At 39.9% G+C, this 22364-nt stretch overlaps 1 protein-coding gene across 11 annotated transcripts in view; it reads right to left on the reverse strand.

Annotated features, from left to right (window-relative positions):
* The window catches only part of ARHGEF9 (Cdc42 guanine nucleotide exchange factor 9), a 332248-nt gene that overhangs the window by 26367 nt on the left and 283517 nt on the right, over positions 1-22364 (reverse strand). For 8 of the 11 annotated variants that reach the window (XM_070501918.1, XM_070501916.1, XM_014831378.3 and 5 more), the window contains 2 exons: positions 20644-20775; positions 9883-10126 (listed from right to left, as the gene is read on the reverse strand). In XM_070501918.1, the coding sequence (XP_070358019.1) occupies positions 9883-10126; positions 20644-20775 (376 nt within the window). The remainder of the gene's footprint in view (positions 1-9882; positions 10127-20643; positions 20776-22364) is intronic. The other 3 variants (XM_070501917.1, XM_070501920.1, XM_070501919.1) reach the window with 1 other exon arrangement.

Consider the following 22364-nt stretch of genomic DNA (forward strand, 5'->3'; position numbering starts at 1 on the left):
CAACTTCCAGCAGATGCAGTGGGTTCATAAAACAGCTCCTGCCAACCCCCCACAGTGGTGGCAGGCGGAATTTGTAACCTGGTACTACCACTATGCACTGGCAAAGGGTCACTTCATGGAACACCATGAAGAACTATATTAATGCTCCAGAGCAGAAGGAAAATGACAAGTCTCCAGAAATCAATCCTAAAGTCACAGAAATTTACAATCTAAATGGCAGAGAATTCAAAATAGTTGTCATAAAGAAACTCAATGAGTTATAAGAAAACTCAGACAGTTCAGTGAATTCAGGAATAAAATTAATGAACAGAAGGAATTCTTCACAAAAGAGATTGAAACTAAAAAAAAGCCACAGAGAAGTTCTGGAGAGACAGCCCTGATGGCCTAGAGGTTAAAGTTCTGTGCACTCTGCTTTGGTGGCCCAGGTTCAGCTCCCTGGGCACAGAAGCACACCATTCATCTGTCATAGCCATGCAGTGGCAGTGGCTCTCAGAGAAGAACTAGAAGGACTGACAACAAGAATATACAACTATGTACTGGGGCTTTGGGGATGGGAAAAAAATAAATTCTGGAGATGAAGAACATAATGAATGTGAAAATAAAACAATCTAGAAACCTTAAAAACAGAGCTGATGTTGTGGAGGACAGAATTACCAATTTAGAGAACAAAAATGTAAAAACACTTCAGGTAGAGAAGGAGAGAGAACTGACACTTAAAAAAAAATTCTTTGAGAAATATCTGACAATTAGGAAATACAACATATGGATTATTCCAGAGGGAGGCAAGAGGGAGAAAGGAGCAGAGAGCTTGTTCAAAGAAATAATAGTTGAGAACTTTCAAAACCTGGGGAAGTAACTGGACTTAAAAGTAGCTGAAGTCAATAGGCCTCCTAATTACAACAATGCAAAAAGATCTACTCCAAGGCATATAACAATAAAAGTGGAAAAAGTCAATGACAAAGAAAAAATATTAAGGGCAGCAAGGTAGAAGAGAATAATCTACAAAGGTTCCCCTATCAGGATTTCAGCAGATTTTTCAGCAGAAACCTTACAGGCTAGGAGAGAGAATGTAAGGACATATTCCAAATACTGAATGACAAAACTTTCAACCAAGCAGTTACTCTATGCAGCAAAACTACCCTTTAGAGATGATGGAGAGATAAAAACTTTCCCAGACAAACAAAAGCTGAGGGAGTTCACTGCCACTAGACCTCACCTGTAAGAAATGATCAAGGATGCCCTCATATCTGAAACAAAAAGGCAAAGGACTACAAAGCCTTGAGCAAGGAGATAAACAGACAGACAAAATCAGAAAATGGCAGCTCTCTATAACAGGATAGCAAATAATTATAACATAAAAGGCAAAGGGAAGGAAAGCATCAAAAGTAACTATGGACACTTCATTTTAATCACAAACTCACAACACAAAACAGAATAATTTGTGACAACAATAACTTAGGGAAGAGGAAAGAGATGGAACATGCTTAGGCTAATGGAGACAAGAGGCTATCAGAAAGCGGACTATCTCATCTACAAGATCTTTTATACAAACCTCATGGTAACCACTAAACAAAAAATCAGAGCAGAGACACAAATCATAAATAAAGAGAAAACTGAGAAAACCATCACAGAAAACCACCAAACTGAAATAGCAGTCAGAAATACAATGGAAGAGAAACAAGGGAAATATAGAACAACTGGAAAACAAGAGATAAAATGTCAGTATTAAGCCCTCATATATCAATAATCACTCAAAATGTAAATGGATGGAATTCTCCAATCAAAAGACACAGAGTGGCTGGATGAATTAAAAAACAAGACTCAACAATATCCTGCCTCGAGGAAACACATCTCAGCTCTAAGACAAACACAGGCTCAGAGTGAAGAGATGGAAGACAATACTGCAAGCTAAAGGCAAGCAAAAGAAAGCAGGTGTTGCCATACTTATATCAGACAAAGCAGAATTCAAGATAAAAAAGGCAGTGAGAGACAAAGAGGGACACTATATAATTATAAAAGGGACATTCAACCAAGAGACATAACACAGTATCATTTACACACCTAACACAGGAGCATGAAAGTATATAAAGCAACTATTAACAGGGAGAAAGTGACAGCAACACAGTAATAGTAGGGGACCTCAACACCCCACTTACATCAATGGATATATCATCCAGACAGAAAGTCAACAAGGAAATAGACTTAAATGAAAAACTAGAACAGATGGACTTAACAGACAATATAGAACATTCCATCCAAAAACAGGAGAATACACATTCTTCTCAAGTGCTAATGGAACATTCTCAAAGATAGACCATAAGTTGGGAAACAAGGCAAGCCTCAATAAATTTGACAAGACTGAAGTCATATCAAGCATCATTTCCAACCAAAATGCTATGAATCTAGAAATCAATGACAAGAAAAAAGCTGGGAAAGTCACAAATATGTGGAGACTAAACAACATGCTATTGAACAACCATTGGACCCAAGGAGAAATCAAAAAGTATATGGAGACAAAGGAAAATGAAAATACATCATACCAACTCTTATGGGATGGAGTAAAAGTGGTTCTAAGAGAGAAATTCATAGCGATACAGGCCAATCTCAACAAACAAGAAAAATCTTAAATAAGTAATCTCAAATGACACTCAATAGAACTAGAAAAAGAAGAACAAAGCCCAAAGTCAGCAAAAGGGGTGAAATAATAAAAATTGGAGCAGAAATAAATGAAATAGAGTCTAAAAAACAGAATAAAGGATCAATGAAACTAAGAGCTGGTTCTTTGAGAAGACAAACAAAATTGACAAACTCTTAGCCAGACTAACTAAGAAAAAAAGACAGAAGGCTCAAATAAAATTAGAAATTAAAGAGGAGAAATTACAATGAATATCACAGAAATACGAAGAATTATAAGAGAATACTATGAATAACTATGTGCCAACAAATTGGAAAACCTAGAAGAAATGGATAAATTCTTAGACTCATATAGCCTCCCAAAACTGAATCAAGAAAAACAGGGAATTTGATAGACAAATCACAAGTAAAGAGCTTGAAACAGTAAACAAAAACCTCCCAAAAAACAAAAAGTCCAGGACCACATAGCCCCTCTGGAGAATTCTACCAAACATTCAAAGAAGTTTTAATATCTATCTTTCTCAAACTATCTCGAAAACGTGAAGACAACAGAACACTTCCCAACTCATTGTATGAGGCCAACATCACTCTGATACCAAAACCAGACAAGGACAACACAAAGAAGGAAAATTACATGGCAATATCACTGATGAACATAGATGCAAAAATCATCAACAAAATATTGGCAAATCGAATACAGCAATACATTAAAAGGATCATACACCATGATCAAGTGGGATTTATACCAGGGATGCATGGATGGTTCAACATCCACAAATCAATCAATATGATACACCACATTAACAAAATGAGGAACAAAATCACATGATCATTGCAACAGGTACAGAGAAAGCATCTGACAAGATACAACGTCCAATTATGAAAAAAAAACCTCTCAATAAAATGGGTATAGAAGGAAAGTACCTCCACAGTAATAAAGGCCAAATATGACAAATCCACAGCAAAATCATACTCAATGGTGAAAAACTGAAAGCCATCCCTCTAAGAACAGGAGCAAGACAAGTGTGCTCACTTTCATCACTCTTATTCAACATAGTACTGGAGGTTTTGGCCAGAGCAATTAGGCAAGACAAAGAAATAAAAGGTCTCCAAATTGGAAAGAAAGAAGTGAAACTTTGCTGTTTGCAGATGACATGATCCTATATACGGAAAACCCTAAAGAATTCACCAGAACTATTAGAAATAATCAACGACAGGAAAGTTGCAGGGTACAAACTCAACTTTCAAAAATCAGTTGCATTCTTATACGCTAATAACAAACTAGCAGAAGAGAGAGGAATACAATCCCATTTACAATTGCAACAAAAAGAATAAAATATCTGGGAATAAATTTAGCCAAGGAGGTGAAAAACCTATACTTTGAAAACTAAAAGATATTATTGAAAGAATTCGAAGATGACATAAAGAAATGGAAAAATATTCCATGCATTTGGATTGGAAGAATGAACATAGTTAAAATGTCCATATTGCCTAAAGCAATCTACATATTTAATGTAATTCCAATCAGATCCCCAATGACATTCTTCGCGGAATTAGAACAAAGAATCCTAAAATTTATATGGAACAACCAAAGACCCAAAATAACTAAAGCAATCCTGAGAAAAAAGAACAAATCTGGAGACATTACAACCCCTGACTTCAAAATATACTCCAGAGATACAGTGATCAAAACAACATGGTACTGGCAGAAAAACAGATACACAGATCAATGGAACAGAAGTGAAAGCCCAGAAATAAAACCACACATCTATGGACAGCTAATCTTTGACAAAGGAGCCAAGAAGAACAGTGGAGAAAGGAAAGTCTCTTTAATAAACAATGTTGGGAAAACTGGACAGCCACATGCAAAAGAATGAAAGTAGACCATTATCTTACATCATATACAAAAATTAACTCAAAATGGATTAAAGACTTGAATCTAAGACCTGAAACCATAAAACTTCTAGAAGAAAATATAGGCAGTACACTCTTTGACATCGCTCTTAGCAGCATCTTTTTGAATACCATGGCTACTCAGGCATGGGAAACAAAAGAATAAACAAACAAATGAGACTACATCAGACTAAAGAGCTTCTGCAAGGCAAAGAAAATCATAAACAAAATGAAAAGACAACCCACCAAGTGGGAGAAAATATTTGCAAATCATATATACAACAAGAGGTTAGTTCCCAAAATATTTCAAGAACTCATAAAACTCAACAACAAAAAAAGGAACAACTCGATCAAAAAATGGGCAGAGGATAGGAAGAGACATTTTTCCAAGGAAGATACAGAGATGACCAACAGGCACATGAAAAGATGTTCAACATCCTTAAGTATTAGGAAAATGCAAATCAAAACTACAATTAGACATCACCTTACACCTGTCAGAATGGCTATAATTACCAAGATAAAAAATAACAAATGCTGGAGAGGATGTAGAGAAAAGGGAACCCTCATACAGTGCTGGTGCAAACTGGTGTAGCCACTAGATATCTAAAATAGAAATTTTGAGACATCTCCACCTATAAAATGCAGCTATCCCACTACTGGGTCTTTATCCAAAGAACTTGAAATCAACAATTCAAAGAGCCTTATGCACTCCTATGCCCTATGTTCATTGCAGCATTATTCACAATAGCCAAGATGTGGAAGCAACACAAGTGCCCATCGACTGATGATTAGATAAAGAGATATATACATATACAATGGAATACTACTCAGCCATAAAAAAAGACAAAATCGTCCCATTTGCAACAACATGGATGGATCTTGAGCATACTATGCTAAGCAAAATAAGCCAGACAGAGAAATACAAATGCCACATGATTTCACTCATATGTGGAAGATAAACAAACATATGAATAGGGAAAACAGATTAGTGGTTGTCAGAGGGTAAGGGGGTCAGTGGGTGGGCAAAAGGGGTAACAGGGTACATATATATGGTGATGCATAAAATTTAGAATATTAGTGGTGAACACGATGTAGTCTATACAGAAACTGAGTAATAATGTACACCTGAAATTACACAATGTTATAAATCATTATGACCTCAATAAAATAATTGAAAGAAAACGTTATATTTATATTAACATTATGATTTATTAGTTTTAAATTAATAAATATTTTAAAGCTCAAAAAAAGAGAAGGGGCAAAGGACTTGCATAGACGTGTCCTGAAAGACATAGAAATGGCCAACAAGTATATAAAAATATGCTCAACATCACTACCATCAGGGAAATGCAATTCTAACCACAATAATATATCATCTCACTCCTGTTTGGATAGCTATTATCAAAGAAACAAAAGATAATAAGTATTGACAAGGATGTGGAGAAACTAGAACCATAGTACTCTGTTGGGAATTAAAATGGTGCAGCCACTATGAAAAACAGTACGGAGGTTACTCATAAACTTAAAAGTAGAACTGCTGTATGATCCAGCAATCACACTTCTGGGTATATATACAAAATAACTGAAATCAGGATCTTGAAGAGATATTTTTACTCTCATGTTTATTGCAGCATTATTCCCAACAGTCAAGATATGGAAACAACTTAAATGTGTCTGTCAATGAATGAATGGATAAAGAAAACGTGGTATAGATATATAATGGAATATTATTCAGTCCTAAAAAGGAAGGAAATTCTGCCATATGAGACAACATAGATGAATCTGGAGAACGTTATGCTGAGTGAAATAAGTCAGTCACAGAAGGATAATATTGCATGATTCTGCTTATGTGAAGTATCTAAACTAGTCAAACTCAGATATAGAGAGTAGAATGGTGATTCCCAGAGGCTGGAGGGAGGGAGAAATGGGGAGTTGCTGTTCAATAGGCATAAAGTTCCATTTATACAAGACATGAATAAATTCTAGAGATCTGCTGTACAACATTGAGCCTACAGTCAACATTACTATATTGTGCACTTAATTTGTCAAGAGCATAGCTCATGGTGAGTGGTTTTATCACTTACAAAAAAAACAGGGCTGACGCCTTCCCCTGAGAGTGAAGCAATTCCACCTCAGTTTCCACCCATGTATGTGAGGTTCCATCCTTCTCCTTATCTTCCTGCCTATATATGACAACTTTGGTTTATGCCTGTGTGTTCAAGCCTACCTGTGATCTTCCATTCCTGATTGCCTGCCCTACGAATTTTGGAGTTGCTTTGCCAGGCTTCATAATCACAGAAGCCAATTCCTTGTAATAAATCTCTTAATAATAATACATCTCCTATTGGTTATGCTTCTCTGGTTGAACTCTGACTGATATAAGAAGTTATAGTTAGATTTTATTTTGCTTTTAGATTTTTTTTTTCCTTTTTCTCCCCAAAGCCCCCCGGTACATAGTTGTGTATTCTTCGTTGTGGGTTCTTCTAGTTGTGGCATGTGGGACGCTGCCTCAACGTGGTCTGATGAGCAGTGCCGTGTCCGCGCCCAGGATTCGAACTAACGAAACACTGGGCCGCCTGCAGTGGAGCGCGCGAACTTAACCACTTGGCCACGGGGCCAGCCCCAAGAAGTTATAGTTAGATTTTATATTATTCACCTGGAGAGTTACTTACAATAAATTAAGTTTTAAAAAAGCAAGTTACGGAGTAATATGTATAGCATAATAAAATTTTTGTAAATAAAAATAAAAAAGTCTAGAGGCCAGTCCTGTGGCCAAGTGGTTAAGTTCACATGCCCTGCTTTGGCGGCCCAGGGTTTCACCAGTTCGGATCCTGGGCACAGACAAGGCACCGCTCATCAAGCCATGCTGAGGCGGCGTCCCACACAGCACATCTAGAAGGACCTACAACTAGAATATACAACTAGGTACTGGGGGGCTTTTGGGAGAAGAAGAAAAAAAAAAGACTGGCAACAGATGTTACCTCAGGGCCAATCTTTAAAAAAATTAAAAAGTCTTATGTGTATATATGTTTATATGAGCATAAGATAAGTACAAAAAGAGGCACACCAAATTAATACTGATTATCTCACACAGCATAGGAGTGACAGAGAAGGGAAAAGAATGCTAAACTTCCTTTATTACATCTCCATATGTGTTTAAACAGCTATTATGGCCAGGTACTTACTTTACTTTAAAAGTACTTACTTTTAAAGTACTTTAAAAGGTTCTTACTTTACTTAAAACGTAAAGATAAAAACCATAAAAATTATGGTAAGTCCATGACAGCATAAAAAATAATTAAAAATATTAAATGTTTTAGGGAAATGCTAATGATATAATTTTAAGTGAAAAATGAGGATATAAAATTATGTCTATCCATCATGGTGAGGCAGGGGTAGAGGGGGAGACAGAAAGAAAGATTCAGCCACCCTAGGTTTTTTTACTTAGATAGGAAAAAAAGATGGGAAGGAAATATTCCAAAATGTTTAGAAAACTTATCTCTGGATAGTGTGTTCATACATGATTTTTATTTTTTTCTTGTATTTTTCTGGGGTTTTTTCCTCCAAAATTGCCTACAATGAAAGTGACTTACTGTTATAATCAGGCCAAAAAAATCTTAATATTTTTAAAAAGATGAACACAGGCCTATCAGGAAGCAATTTATGGCAGCTTTTCTATTAGAAGCAGATTCTTAACACTTACAGGTTATTAGGGCATTGTATACGAGACATCATGTTGGAACCAGGGGGATTTTTTAGTTGATCTAGGGTCTGCAGAAAGCACACTAAGATAATTCCTGTAATACTTCTAACAACCTAGGCAGTGTCAGAGGCTGCTGCTGCCTATCACTGGAAGAAGCAGCCAGCAGCATTTCTGTACCACTCCACATCATGTCCCAATGCAGTGTTCATATGTTAGAAGCAGTTTGACTCCAATGGGACTCAAAGCGAATTATCAATGTGCACTCTACCCAAAACCTGAGGAGAAGACTAGGATTAGACTAAGCAGTGTCTTTCTGATTATCCTTCCTTGCCTCTGGACCATTAATCAATCCTCAACACTGAACAATAGGAGAATTCATTTGCACCAGGACTCAATGGGTAGACCCATTTTTCTAGAGGTAGTTTCTACCAACTTGAACATACAGGTGTTTTAAGGTACAATTCCACTCCCATTCAGTGTGGGGCAAAAAACAGGAACTGTGTGCCTTCTCAGGGAATTACAAAACCTGGCTGTTTTGGTATTTTTATGCCAGAAAGGCAGAACGATGAGCAAGAGACTAGAGAGTACTTTGTAAACCACTAACCTACAGCCAATGGCCCCTAAATCCCACAGTTGGGAAGTAGCATGAAAAATATCTCTATGAGCCAACTCTTCTGGAAAAGATGAACAATCTGTTTCAAGCCAAAGAGTAGAGTTTAGTGTGATTCTAAATCATGGAAGTGGTCATGGTTTTACACCCTGTTGTATTTTCTATAATTTACTTTAAAATACTTTCATACAGAGTGTGAGATATATACATGCACATTAATTTTAATCTATACTCTGTAGGCATTTAGTTAACATCTGAAGTGCCCTAATCAGGAATACACATTCAAGAGGAAATTTGTTAACATATTAGATACTCAGCAGTCTTTGCTGGAAAGACCATTACTACCAGCAGTTCAGTCACCTTAATGTAGGAGGCCTAATTAACTTAACACTTGTTAAAAATGAATTTTCATTCGTAAAATGGATGTTATTCAAGATGTACACTGGCTACAAATGTCTTACAGGCACTTTAGCCCTCACAAAAACTAAGTATAAGAATCCAGTGAGCCCTTTGGCCTATACCCTTCAGAAGGAAGCTTGAAGCTTAAGATTGAAAATAGGTGCTACATCTTGGCCCTCATCAGAGGATTCTGTCACCAGACTCTGACTAGAAAGTTAGCTGAATCCTGTTGCTATAATACTACCAAATCTGTCTTGACTAACATTTTCACAGAAGATGCTGTCACGTATCTAAGAACAGAGCTGGAATTTCGTAGAGATTACAAAACAGGTTGTATGACTGCTTTTGTATTTGTTTGCTAATAAATGTTTGCATGTTTGGGAGAATCGAGCCTGAGGTTTGCTTTCAGTGTAATAATCTTATCCAGTAATGAGACTGTAGTGGAGGTTAAATAGTCATTTAACCCTGACTATTGGAAACTGCTGGTATCTACCAAAAAGAATCTAATAATATGGAACCATCAATGTGGATTAGGTCAGTTTGCAACAGAAATCTTCCCTCTGCCTCCAGAAAAATGAAAACTAATTCAAATCCTTTATGTTCTTAATAGCCATATTCTTCTTTCTCCTCTCAGGTCACTTACCGATTTTTTCATCTTCCTGTACCATTTTCCTCTCTTCTCTGAAAGCCCTGAGCCAGCGTATCTTTTCCTCCAGCTTCTTGGCAAAGAATAGATGTATCTCCTCAGTCTCCTTGTTGTGAAGCTTGAAGGCATTCTTCATGCTGACATTAAAGTCATCATCTCTGCCATCTTCAATGTCAACTACCTCATATTTATCCATGTCAATGCGGCCTTTGTAGTACAGGATGTCTCTCCGGATCAGGTCCTAGGTGGGAAGGAAGAGAAGCCTTTTTGTTGGAGTTATGTGGAGAGTGGATACCAGGAAAGTTGGCAAATGGGAATGGAGCAGGACTATAACACTGCCATTGTTTTGGAGTACTAAAGGGGGTTGGTTTGTTCTAAATTTGGGCAGGTTAGCTTAGCAGTATGACATTGACAGGTTGGTTAACTAGATGCTCTTAGAGAAAGCTTCTGTCCTACATCCAAAGACTCTGTCTCAGACCTCAGCATCAATCAATGTGTTTACAAGACTGTCGATGGGAAGTAGGAAGCAGTAAGCCACACAAGCACTGCTAGCAAGGGCTTTTCCTCTTCCAAAATACTTACAAGCCTTCCAGAAGTATGAAATTAGCTGGCTGGTTGCCTGGAGTGTACTCAGGAATCCAAGCAGGCCAGTGAGACCTGCATATCAGAGGGGGAATAAGTGGTAAGAGTAGCTAGGTAGCCACAGGATGCTGGCCAGGAAGGATTACCTGGGGAGGGTTGAACACAGCACTCTGGGGATTTTTGGAGAAGGCCTAGTCTGGAAGGATAAATGGGGGTAAAAGTGGATAAAGAGCTTCATTATTGGCCCGGATTAATTTCACAAATCTTATTGTGCGAGAAAAATAAAAGTTGTAGATGAATATAAAGAGTCTATTGCCTATCTGTTGTTATCATTGTTTTGCTCTCAGGTACACAGAATTGAATTAATCCTAACCCTCCGTCCATGAGACACTCATGATGAGTCTATTCATGGTGCTCTTATTTCTCTATTTACTTACTTACTTTTAATAATGTATTGTTTTGATGAACCTGCCACCCAATCCAAAAGCTACAACACCAAGGCAACCTCCATCTTAAACTCATGCTCATCATTCCCCTAGTTTCCGTTCTATATAGTTTTATCTCATCCATATCTATTCCACTCATATAAGGTTTAAAACAATGCCACATACGTTTAGGGATACATACATACTTAAAAAATTTATTAAAAAAATATACGAACATGATACATGCCAAATTCAAGAGAGTAGAGAGAGGAGAATAGGGAGAGGTGAGGAAGGAAGGGAAAGGAAGGGAAGGAGCTGAGACGGAGAGAAGGAAGACGTATGTGTAACGAATTATTTCTTAAGTTGGATAGTAAGTGCATGAGTGCTCATTATATTATTTTTGTATCTGTTTTGAATATCAAATATTTTGTAAGTTATACAAAGAAGAACAGAGAGGTGGATGAAATGACCTGTGCGATGTAAGGTCTGATATGTAACTGTCTCTTGGAGTAGTCTTTTAGCATCTCCTCCTCTCAGCATTGCCCTCAGCTTCCCCAGAGAGCACACCTACTTCTGGGACATGTAGTATGGCTGAGTCTGGCAAAGAAGGGCCCCAGCGAGCCCTGTCCTGACAGATGTCCACTACCAGTAGCAGGGGTCCTTTCTGGCCAACTCTCCTTCCTCTCTGCTTGTATTTGGACTTTCAGACAATCTGACAGAGTCAGAAATGCTCATTAACTTTTATTAACATTATATGGTTTAAACTATTCCCATTCTACTGAATTGCCTCACATGCCTCACTTCTTAGCTGCAGGCTACCTGCCAAGGATTTGCCTTTGGCCATCCACATTCCCAATCCTAATTCCACACTGCATGGTAAACTGGGCTTTTCAGTAGGTCTAGGAAAGGCTATCTTTAAGAATTCCCAATATCGCTCTGTCAATTTCAAAGCCCCAGGCAAGGAAATACAGGTGTTGCTGAATTACTTTGCAAAAAATATCCATCACTGTGTTCTTTTTCCTCCCACAATGATTGTGCATACAAATAACTGTGAGTACAGATGGGTTCTGATCTGTTGGGTGCTCCTGGAATCAAGTTCACAAGAGAGGAAGAGGTCAGCTGTACAGAGTGGGCCCATGACGCCCCAAGCCTATTTCAGAGCCTGGGTTCCTTTCACCATGCTCAAAGTGGACAAACTCAGTCCTGGCCAAAAGGATGTGGTGGCTCCAATGCACTGACTTCCATAAGCCTCAGGAACACTTTGAGAGACACATGCATAGAAAGTGGGCCCTGTCCTTGTCAGCCTAATCTCACTACAAAAGCAGGACAAGCTGTGGAGAATGGATCAATGTAATCTAATTTGATCTCATAAAGGCTGGAAATCTGCCTAACAATACATAGTACAAATACACATAGACCTGGGAAGCCAGGTCTGGACCACACAGCTAATAGGTGGTTGCCCACTTAGCTAGAACAAAGTCAACCTCAATCTCCTATTCCTAACTTCAGCCTACAGCATCTTTTCCCTCTAAGTTGGTGTGTCACAATCACTGCCAGCTTTCAAAACCTAGTAAACTAGTGAGTTTCCAAAAATGGGAAGGATGTGTGAGATCTTGGAGCAAAACTAAAAGCATCAACTGAATCTCCTATTGTTTCTTTAGGTATTTAAGGATAACAAGGAACTAGAGAGAATTCTGCCTCTGTGGCAGGGGAACAGGGCTAGAAAGATGTGGCATTAAAATTCTCCCTTTGCCTGTTCTTTCTGGCTCCCCAGAGGGTTGAATGTGGGTTTTCAAGCATCAGATTAGTCATAAAGCCAAGTGTAGGGATGTGATAGGAATGATTAAGAATGACCTGCCATTTAGAAAATCCAATTGGAAAGGGTAGCTAAGGCCACGAAGCAGCATAGAACGGTGGAAAGAGTATGAGTTAGAGTCCAAAGCCCTGAGTTTGAGTGATAGCTGCTTAACCTACTAGCTGTGTGGTCTTAGGCAAGTCACCTAGGCAAGTGAGCCTCAATTTCCTCAACTATGAAACTAGGGAAAGTCATCATTACCTTGTAAAATGGTTGTAAAATTCAAATCTAAACACATGGTTTCCAGGTCATGAGGCCAGCCTTGTCTGATAAATATGGTCCTGAGCTTTCTTGCTCCTAGACCAGTGTTTCGTAGCCCTTTAAAAGTCCTTTTGAAAAACATAAAAATCTCACCGCCTCCTTTAGTTGATTTAAACTTTCAAAATAAGTTAAATATTGTAACTAAAAATAAATCAAAGCAAAGGTCACTCTGAATATTTTAAAATTTATATAGCTACCCCACTGTCCCTGGAAATTCCACACACACTTTCAGTGGTGCCACCCACTCACCAAAATCACAGATTTGTACTTGGGCTCACACTAGTATCTCCTCCCTGCCCCAATGACACCTCCTATTCCAACCCTTCCAGCCTTCAAGGTCAAATTCACACATTCTTCCTCCCCAAAGAAGCCTTCTCTTGCTGCAGCCTCCGGCTTAAGTCACGGTGGTTTCCCTTTTCTGAATGCTAGCACCGACCACGAAGACCCTTACACAATTGGCACTCAGCTACCACACTGCTGAGTTGTGTTAGTTTTGTTTCACAGCTTTTAGTTTCGTTTGCCCATTTAGGCTGTGTCCAGCACTGCACCTTCCTTGGTCTTGCCTTACTCGGGGATTGCCCAGGGAAGGCCAGCTGACAAAGCCTCAGAGGTTTCTCTGCTCAGCTTCTGCACATGGCAAGGGGACTCAGCCCTCCTGAACCATTGTTGCCTACACACTACTTGTTAATGGTGGTCTGAGTACTTTCACAGGGACATCATGAATCAGTGTTCACCACAGATGCTATTTGGGTCATCACAAGTTCCCTGCCTAAGTGGCGTTGTTTCTAACAGGATGTTAGCCTTCCTCTTTTTCCCTTCCACTCATCCGAGTTGAATGATATTAAGGGAGCTAGTGCTTCTCCAGCAGGGCCCTGGAAGTCTGCAGACAAGCACCCAGGCCCTAGTCCTAGCCATGGCTCCAGCAAGGAGCCTACTGCCGTCCCTAACATTACATAACTGAAACAGCTGAGAGCTGTTTGGGATTTGGCTTCCCTGGGTATTCATGGGGTTTAGTAAGACACTGCAGTACATTTTGTACAAATAACAGATGCTGCAATCTGGGGAATGCAGCCTGCCTCACTTGCTTGTCAGTAAGGTCCTCCCTACTTCTTTAGAATGGGTCCTGGTTGCTCCCCGCTAACCTGGACCGCCCTAGTTTTCTCTTCAGATCCTCAGGAAGGCACATGGGGCTGGGCTGGATTTATCTTTTTCATTATTGTATTCCAGAATTAGAGTATATACTTAATAACAAAATAATAACAACAACAATTGCAACAGTGAACACTTAAACAGCACATATTAGGCACCAGACACTATTCTAGATGCTTTGCCTTTTTACCCAGCTTTACTGAGGTAAAATTGACAAAAAAAGATTGTATATATATTTAAGATATACAATGTGATGTTTTGGTATATGTATACCTTGTAAAATGATCACCACAATAAGCTAATTAACATATCCATCACCTCACATAGTTACCTTTTTTTGGGGTTTAGTACACTTAAGATCTACTTTCTTAGAAAATTCCAAGTATACAATATAGTGTTGCTAACTATAGTCACCATGCTGTGCATTAGCTCTCCAGAACTTATTCATCCTGCATAACTGAAAGTTTTTACCCTTCGATTAACACCTCCTCATTTACCCAACTCCCACCAGCCCCTGGCAACCACCATTCTGCTCTGTATCTTTAGGAGTTCAACTGTTTTAGATTCCACATATAAGTGAGATCATATGGTATTTGTCTTTCTTTGTCTATTTTATTTTACTTAGCAAATGTCCTCCAGGTTCATCCATGTTGTTGCAAATGGTGGGATTTCCTTCTTTTTTAAGGCTGAATAATAGTCCTGTGTGTGTGTGTGTGTGTGTGTGTGTGTGTGTATACATATATCACGTTTTTTAATGCATTCATCCCTTGACAGCTAAATACTTGGTATTTACTAACTTAAATAATCCTCACAACAATACTACAAGGTAGGTACTGTTATAACCCAATTTTATGAGGAACTGTAGACATAAAGCAGTTAAGAAACTTGCCCAGAAATAAAAGCTACTAACTGACAGAGCTGGGCTTTGAGTCCACGCTATCTGGCTCTAAAATCTGTGCTTATTTAAACACTGTGTATACTGCCTCCCAATAAAAATTTGCTGAATGAATAATTAGTAACATTGCATGTACAGTAAGAATATCAATAGCTAACATTTACTAAGTACTCACTACCTGCCAGGCACTGCAACTGTATTGTCTCATTTAACCCTTGCAACCTCCCTTCCATGTGGATACCATTATGATTCTCATTTTGCAAATGAGGGTATAATAACAGGCACAGAGAATTTGCCCAAGGTCACACAGCTCATGGAAAAAAGGAAATTTGTGCCTTCTTGTGTGGCCCTAGAATATAACCCAGGGTGTTAACACTATATTTTATTGCTTCCCAATACCTCTGGTGGTTCTTCTCAAAGCCTCGTGAGATAAAGTCTATCATCAGCCTGATTTGACACTGAGGAGAATAAGGACTTAAAGAACTTGCCCAAGGTTAAACAAATTAGTAAGAGAGAGTAGAGTCTAAGATCCATGTGTTCTGGTTTCAAATCCCCATTTTCTTTCTGCACTATCCCCATCTCTGTTGCTATTGTTGCATTTCCAAGTTGTCCCAAATGGCTCATCCTCCAAGTCTGGCCCTTCAGTGCAAGAAGAAATGGCCCAAATGCAGAACATTCCTTGAACAGAAGAAGTCCTCTCTCCAGCATCATCATCCCAGAATGTGGTGAAAGCAACCTACATATCGAGTACTTATGACACAGGGGACAACAGATCATGTAAAGACTGGCACAATTGAGGACAGAGGATAGAGGGAAAAGGCTGCTTAGGGCAACTACAGGGCTGTAGGAACATTAGTGGATGATTGACTGAGGAGAGGGGAAAGGGGCTCTCCTCCTTTCACCAGTAAAAAGTGAAAGGGAAAAAATGAAAAAAAAAGGGAAAAATCCCCCAAACAGCCAAATTATTCCCAATATAATCATCTCAGGAAGAAAATAACAAAACATATGCATAACTAAAATTAACAGAGCAATGAGATGTAGAGGAGCAGAGACAGCCAGTGTAGAAGACGAGAAGAAAAAGTCTTATCTAGATTTTTCAAAAGAGACAAGGGCAGCGAAAGAGGGAGGATAGCAAAAGATAAAGAAGGGATCACATAATTAGAGCTAGTGGTATCTTTTCCCACCTACTCTAACGGCCATTTAAAAAGTACCTTCATAGATATATTCACATACACATATATGCACACTCTGAAACTACAAGTTGTTCAAACTATTCTAAGTAGCTCATGCAATACCAACTTCCAATGTACGAAATGGGGAAGTTTTTGTACAACTGACTAGGAACTAAGAGTTATCTTAAGAGCTGGATGGGAACTTGGTAACTGGGCCAAATGATCTTAGAAATCAGATAGTTGTTTCAGTCTCTCCTATACTATCTAGCAGGTAATCATCTAGCTCATTTTTGGATACATCTAATGATGGGGACCTGACTACCTTACAGGGATGCCTACCTCTGAGTCTTGGGTGAGGGAGGCCAAGATTAATGAGCACCTACTAAGTGCCAGGACCTCTATTGGGCATTTTACATGCATTGATTTCATTTAATCTTTATAACGACCCTTTAGAGTAGTTATTATATCCATTTTACAGATGATAAAGTGGAGGTACAGGAAGTGAAAAGTCAATTGCTTGAAATTATATAGTTAAAGTGTGCTGGAACTAATGAGCCCAGAACTGTCTGACCACAAAGTTTATGCTTTATCTACCACTCCACACTGTTTCTGTCTGCAAGGAAACTGTGGGGAAATCTGAAGTGCCAGGCTGAAGTCTAGATATTCTCTATCCAGTACAATCCTCCCATCAAATAGTCTAGTTACTGGCAGAATAAAAACTGAGTTTTATGTGACATGACTTACTCTTAGGAAACCAATGCTGAGCCCCTGTGGTCATTGCATCTCTTTCTAAATGTTTACAGACCATTTAATAATCTATTATAGAATTCTGAGAAGCTCAATGGCAATAATGACGTAAAGGTTACCAGTGTAGAATGTGGAGCCAGTTTGCCTAGATTCAACTCCTGGCTCCATTGCTCACTAGCTATATATCACCTTGGGAAAATTATACAACTTCTCTTTATCTCACTTTATGTATCTTTAAAATGGGAATAATAATAGTACCCACCTCATAGGTTTGTCATGAGGATTAAATTGGGTTAACGAATGTGAACAGAATCATAGAGGCACTCAGGAAATGTTAGTTCATTATTATTTTATTGTCAATCTATAACTTCTAGAATCTTTTACGCTTTGAAAACTGGCACATTTTCTCATCTATAGTGTTCTTATAGGATCTCCTGGGACTCAGGATTCTGCTGAGTTTATCTACAGCAATTCCACTGGGGACATCTGAGAATTATTTCAGTGTCCAGCCATGTGTAGATTTTTAAATTATATTGCACCTAAATTCCATTAGACTATAAGCCCTGTGAAGGCGGAGCTGACTGGCACAGAGCAGGGGCTCAATAAATATGGCATGAAAGAAAAAATTCGGAGCAGTGAGGTGCTTTCTTACAACCTCAAATACTTTGGACTTAAAATCTCCCTCAAGAGGTTTATGCTCTTTTTCCCTTGACAGAGAAGTTCTGCGTTCCTCTGTTAACACTAAACTATCTGCCTCAAGCAGGGGGTTGTCAGACTATCACTCCTTTTCTTTCTTTGAATAGATATTTAAAAATTATTGATATTATCTTAGCATTTTTTGAAACTAACATTGACTCATTCTAGAATTCATGAAACTACTCTGTCATTCTTATTAAATATCCTATCACCTGCAAAATGTTACATATTATCTAGCCACTTGCTAGGGTCCCATGTTTCCTCCTTTTTAAATATGAGCTCATCATAAAGCTTAATGTAGCCACATTTGATTATTTAGCTTGCTTGCTCCCTTTCTTCCCTGTCAAAAGGATTACTGAACTTTGGGGTGCCCTTTTAAATTGTGTCCCTGAGCTGAGTGCCTTACTCGTCCAGCCCTCATCCTGGCCCTTCCCCTTACTTTCCTTTGTAGATTTCCTTTCTTCCAAGGAATCTTCACCTCAGAAAGCCTTGTCCATTCTTTCCAGCTGTATCTCAAGAGGAGAGTCTTTCATAGTAACAGCAAGAAGTCCCTCAACAACCCAGCAGGCAAAAGCCCTTGTCTCTTTCTATACCTTCTTTGGGTCCCATGGTCATTTCTCAAAAGTTTACGCCCTATTTGCTGAATAGAAAGGCCTATTGTAGTTAGCAAATAGAAATCCTCAACCATGGCCTCAACACAAACATAAGACACACTTTTAATAGCTTTTGAAAAATCAGGCTGTAATTGCTCATGCTCTGGGAAACCAGAGTCAAGAATGTCCAGGTATGTGGAGTTGGGTGGCCTTTATGCCCCAGACTCTGGGCCAGCTTTGCTCTGGAATAAAAGCCCATGGTTCTTGCTAGAACAAGGTGGCTCCTATCTGAAGGAAGCTATGCCTGCTTCAAGGTTTCTCTTATTTATTTATTTATTTATTTATTTATTAAGGAAGATTAGCCCTGAGCTAACATCTGCCACCAATCCTCCTCTTTTTGCTGAGGAAGACTGGCCCTGAGCTAACTTCCATGCCCATCTTCCTCTACTTTATATGTAGGATGCCTGCCACAGGATAGCTTTCACAAGTGGTGTGTATGTCTGCACCCGGGATCTGAACTGGAGAACCCTGGGCCGCCGAAGTGGAATGCGCAAACCCAACCGCTGCGTCCTCAGGCTGGCCCCAAGGTTTCTCTTATTTTTATCATTCCTGTTGCCTGCTTCCCCCATCATGCCACCTTGGCTGGCTTAAACCCCTAGCCCTGCCTTGACTTCCAGTTTCACCTTAATCATTAGCTCCTACTAGCTGGCCTAGAGTTGACACATCATCTGATTTCAGTCTTCTGCTGCCCCTTGGCTCTTAAACTAAGCCCACTGTTCATCTTGTTTCTTTATTCCTAGCCTTTGTCTCACTATTTTGTTCCCTGGCTCCTATAGCCACTGCTTTCCAGAGCTGAGTTACACATTTTAAAGTAATCCCAGCCTAGGCTGATAGATGCCAAAATTAATAGGATCTGAGTGGTGGGGTGACTCCAAAATAAACCAGCTTCCTAATTGTTTTGCTGTGTCTATTTATAACTGGTTGTTCTGAGTGTAAACATGCCTCAGTGGGAAGAATTGGCACATGCCTATTGGTGACATGGCTGATATATTAAGAATTTCCTTGGCTGCTTAAATTAACCCTCAAAATTCCTGCCTCCTGATTTGATAGAAGTCCTAGGAAGAGTTAGGGAGAGCTAAGAAGAGACTTGGGTGTTTGGCCAAATTCCAGATTCATAAAAGTTCTCTCTTCCAGGGTCAGCTCCAGACCAAAGAAGTTATTACACCCATTAACTAGCCAGTTATTGGTTTCAGAGCTGGTATCCAAAGCTTATCCCCAAACACTGAGGCAGTTAGACTCAAAGCTCAACATCTTCCTTCAATCCACTGTCAAAGGCAAATGGACAAAGATTTAATGGAAGGTGTGGCACACACAGGGCTTAAAAACAAATGTGTGGTTCGTGTTCCAGGCTTGAAAAAATGACAGTGTTTAACCTGGTGTTTCATGACTCAGCATTCTTCTTCAGAGGCATTTGCTACTAGGTGAAGAAGAGAACAAAGGGACTGGATGATGGAGAAAGAGCCAAAGGTAGGACGGTGAATTTGGAAAGTCACTCTAAGCATTCTTTGGTTTTTCCCTCCTCTTTTACTCTCCCTGGCCCCAAATTCTTCTCAGCCAGTCCCTGAAGCCAAAAGCAGTCTGAACTTCCTATCCTGAATGAGGAGATGGGGAGAATAGTATCCTATCAGGAGGGATCAGGCTGACAACATATACCAACCTCCTATCTGCTAAGGAGAAGAGACCAAGAAACCAACACTCATACTGATTCAGCCAGGGGTCAACGGCAAGAGCAAAACCTCCCCTCGAATGGATTACAGAGAAGGGAGCGTGGAGAAGAGCACAGTTGGGAAGTGACACACCTTGTGTAGAAAATGGGTAGGTGCACAGGAGAAATTCCTGTACCACAAAGGTACCTACCTATCAGGGCAAAAGTAAGAAGCCCCTTGTTGATTCCTAGGCTAGTGAGGTGCCAGGTGGCCAGAGCCATTAGAGTAAAAATAGGGGGAGGTGCTTAGGGAAGCCAATGTTCACCAACTGGGATAGAAATATTTCAATATTTTTAACAACTGGTGCAAACTAGCAGGCTATCAGCTGTGGATAGAAGGGACTGAGAAGGATCACTATGAAGGTCAGGAGAATAAAGAGTAAAAAAGACACCAAGACAAAATGTACTAACTTTACAGTTTCACTGCCCATAAGCCAGCCCTGTCTGTGATATTCATGCTGTACCAGTGATCCTGATATGGAACTGCTTCCAATCTCCTGTCTGTTTTTCACCCAGCAGTTCTAGCCTACTTCACTGGGATCTGGGGATGATGCAGAGGGTAGGGCCGGTGCCCCCTGAGGTGCCCATCTCCCTCAGGGAAGAAGGGGGTAGGGTTACCTTCTTGCAGAGGACCATCTGGTGGTCAAACAGGAAGAAGACCCGCTGCTGGTTGCGGCCATAGGGCTGGTAGATCCAGGCCATCTCCCCAGTGTAGATTAGCTCCGAGCTCCTGTCTAAGATGTCTTCACCCTGGGGAGGACATGTGACAGTGAGAGGCAGCCAGGCGGGAGAGATGGCCTCGTCATCTGCCTGGAGGCACCTAGGACTGGGCATACACTGGGGTAGGAGGAGGACAGAAAGGGCCTGATAGAGGGAGGGAATTTTGGGAATCTTTAAAAGGCTCCAGGAGCTGTAGAAACCCACACTCTTGTCTACCCTGAGGCCAAAGGGGCCCCACCACCCAGGGCTGTTATAGTCCCTCTATGCAAGTTGCCCTCTGGCCCCAGAGGCACCAGCTGCCATGAGGTTCATTGGTTCTCTCTCTCTTTCATTTTCCTTTTCTCTTTTTCTCTATGAGTCTCTCTTTCTGACTCAGTCTTTCATCCCAGTTCTAGTCTCTTAGTCTTTCTTATACCTAAAGAGTAATCTGAGCAGGTGGTAGAAGTCTCTCGGCTTCCCAGACAAGTAAAAGGGGACAGGGGAGGCAAGAAGCAGATGATAATAAAGAGACAAAAAGAGAATCCACTCATCCTCTTAAAAATGTTTTTTTTTTCTCCTCTCAGTTAGTTAAAATCTGTTGATTAAATAGGAAACTTTATGACCGCATGCTTCCTTGGACTGTTACCTAGAGAGCCTGAAGCCACTTCTCCTCCTTGCTATATAGAGTAAGACACAAAAAAGGCTCCAAGACACCACCCGACTTTCAGCTAATTCAATTATACAGTTTCCAAGGACCCTTTATTTATGGTAACTCTGCCAGGTCAGAGGTATGGTGGGGTATATGTCAGATGCTGAACCCAACTTGGCCTCTGTTCTCAAGTGGATTACAACTCAGTGGAAGAAATGAATACATGTGTGCTCAGAATTCATGGAACACAAGGCAAACCACACCAAAGGCCATGGGCACAGGAGTGTGCCATAGGCCCAATCCAGGACCTATGTGAAGATGGAGATGAAGAACAGGGCCCCAGGACTCAGGAGGGTTAATATTTACTGCGCACCTATATGGGTCAGACATTGTGCTACATACTTTCACTCTATCTCTCTATCTCTTCTGAGCCTCACCATAGCCCTGGGAAGTGGATATTCTTGCTCTCATTTTATAGTCTGAGGTATATAGAGGTAAAGTGATCAGACAAGGTCACCTAGCTAGTTAGCTAGACATTCATGACCCAAACCCAATTCTGCAGCTCCAGAGGGTATACTCACTCTTGCTACTACATTACGCTGTCTCTAGGCCAGAAAGTCACTGGAGAATCAGCCCCTTCCTCTCTCTGGGTCTCAGTTTTTCCAGATGTTAAATGAGGTATACGAGGATGATCTCTAAGGTCCTAGCCCTAATACTCTGATGCTAAGATCTCAGCCTTGCAACCAAAAGCTTCAAGTCAAAGTTAGAGATGGGGGCCACTGCATACCCCTAGAAATAATCACAGGCAAAAAGCCTAGGTAGGGCAGTGGGTCAAAAAGAGGGGTGGCTAGAAATGGTATTCTTGAGCATACCACGTTTTTCCAGTCTAAATGATGAGAAGGAAAATGGGAGCTCAGTGTAAATATATTCTAATAATACAACCTCAGAAAGAAAGCTCAGAGATACTACTGTGATTCCAGACTGCACCTCA

Source organism: Equus asinus, chromosome X (assembly GCF_041296235.1).
Source record: "Equus asinus isolate D_3611 breed Donkey chromosome X, EquAss-T2T_v2, whole genome shotgun sequence".
NCBI lineage: Eukaryota > Metazoa > Chordata > Mammalia > Perissodactyla > Equidae > Equus > Equus asinus.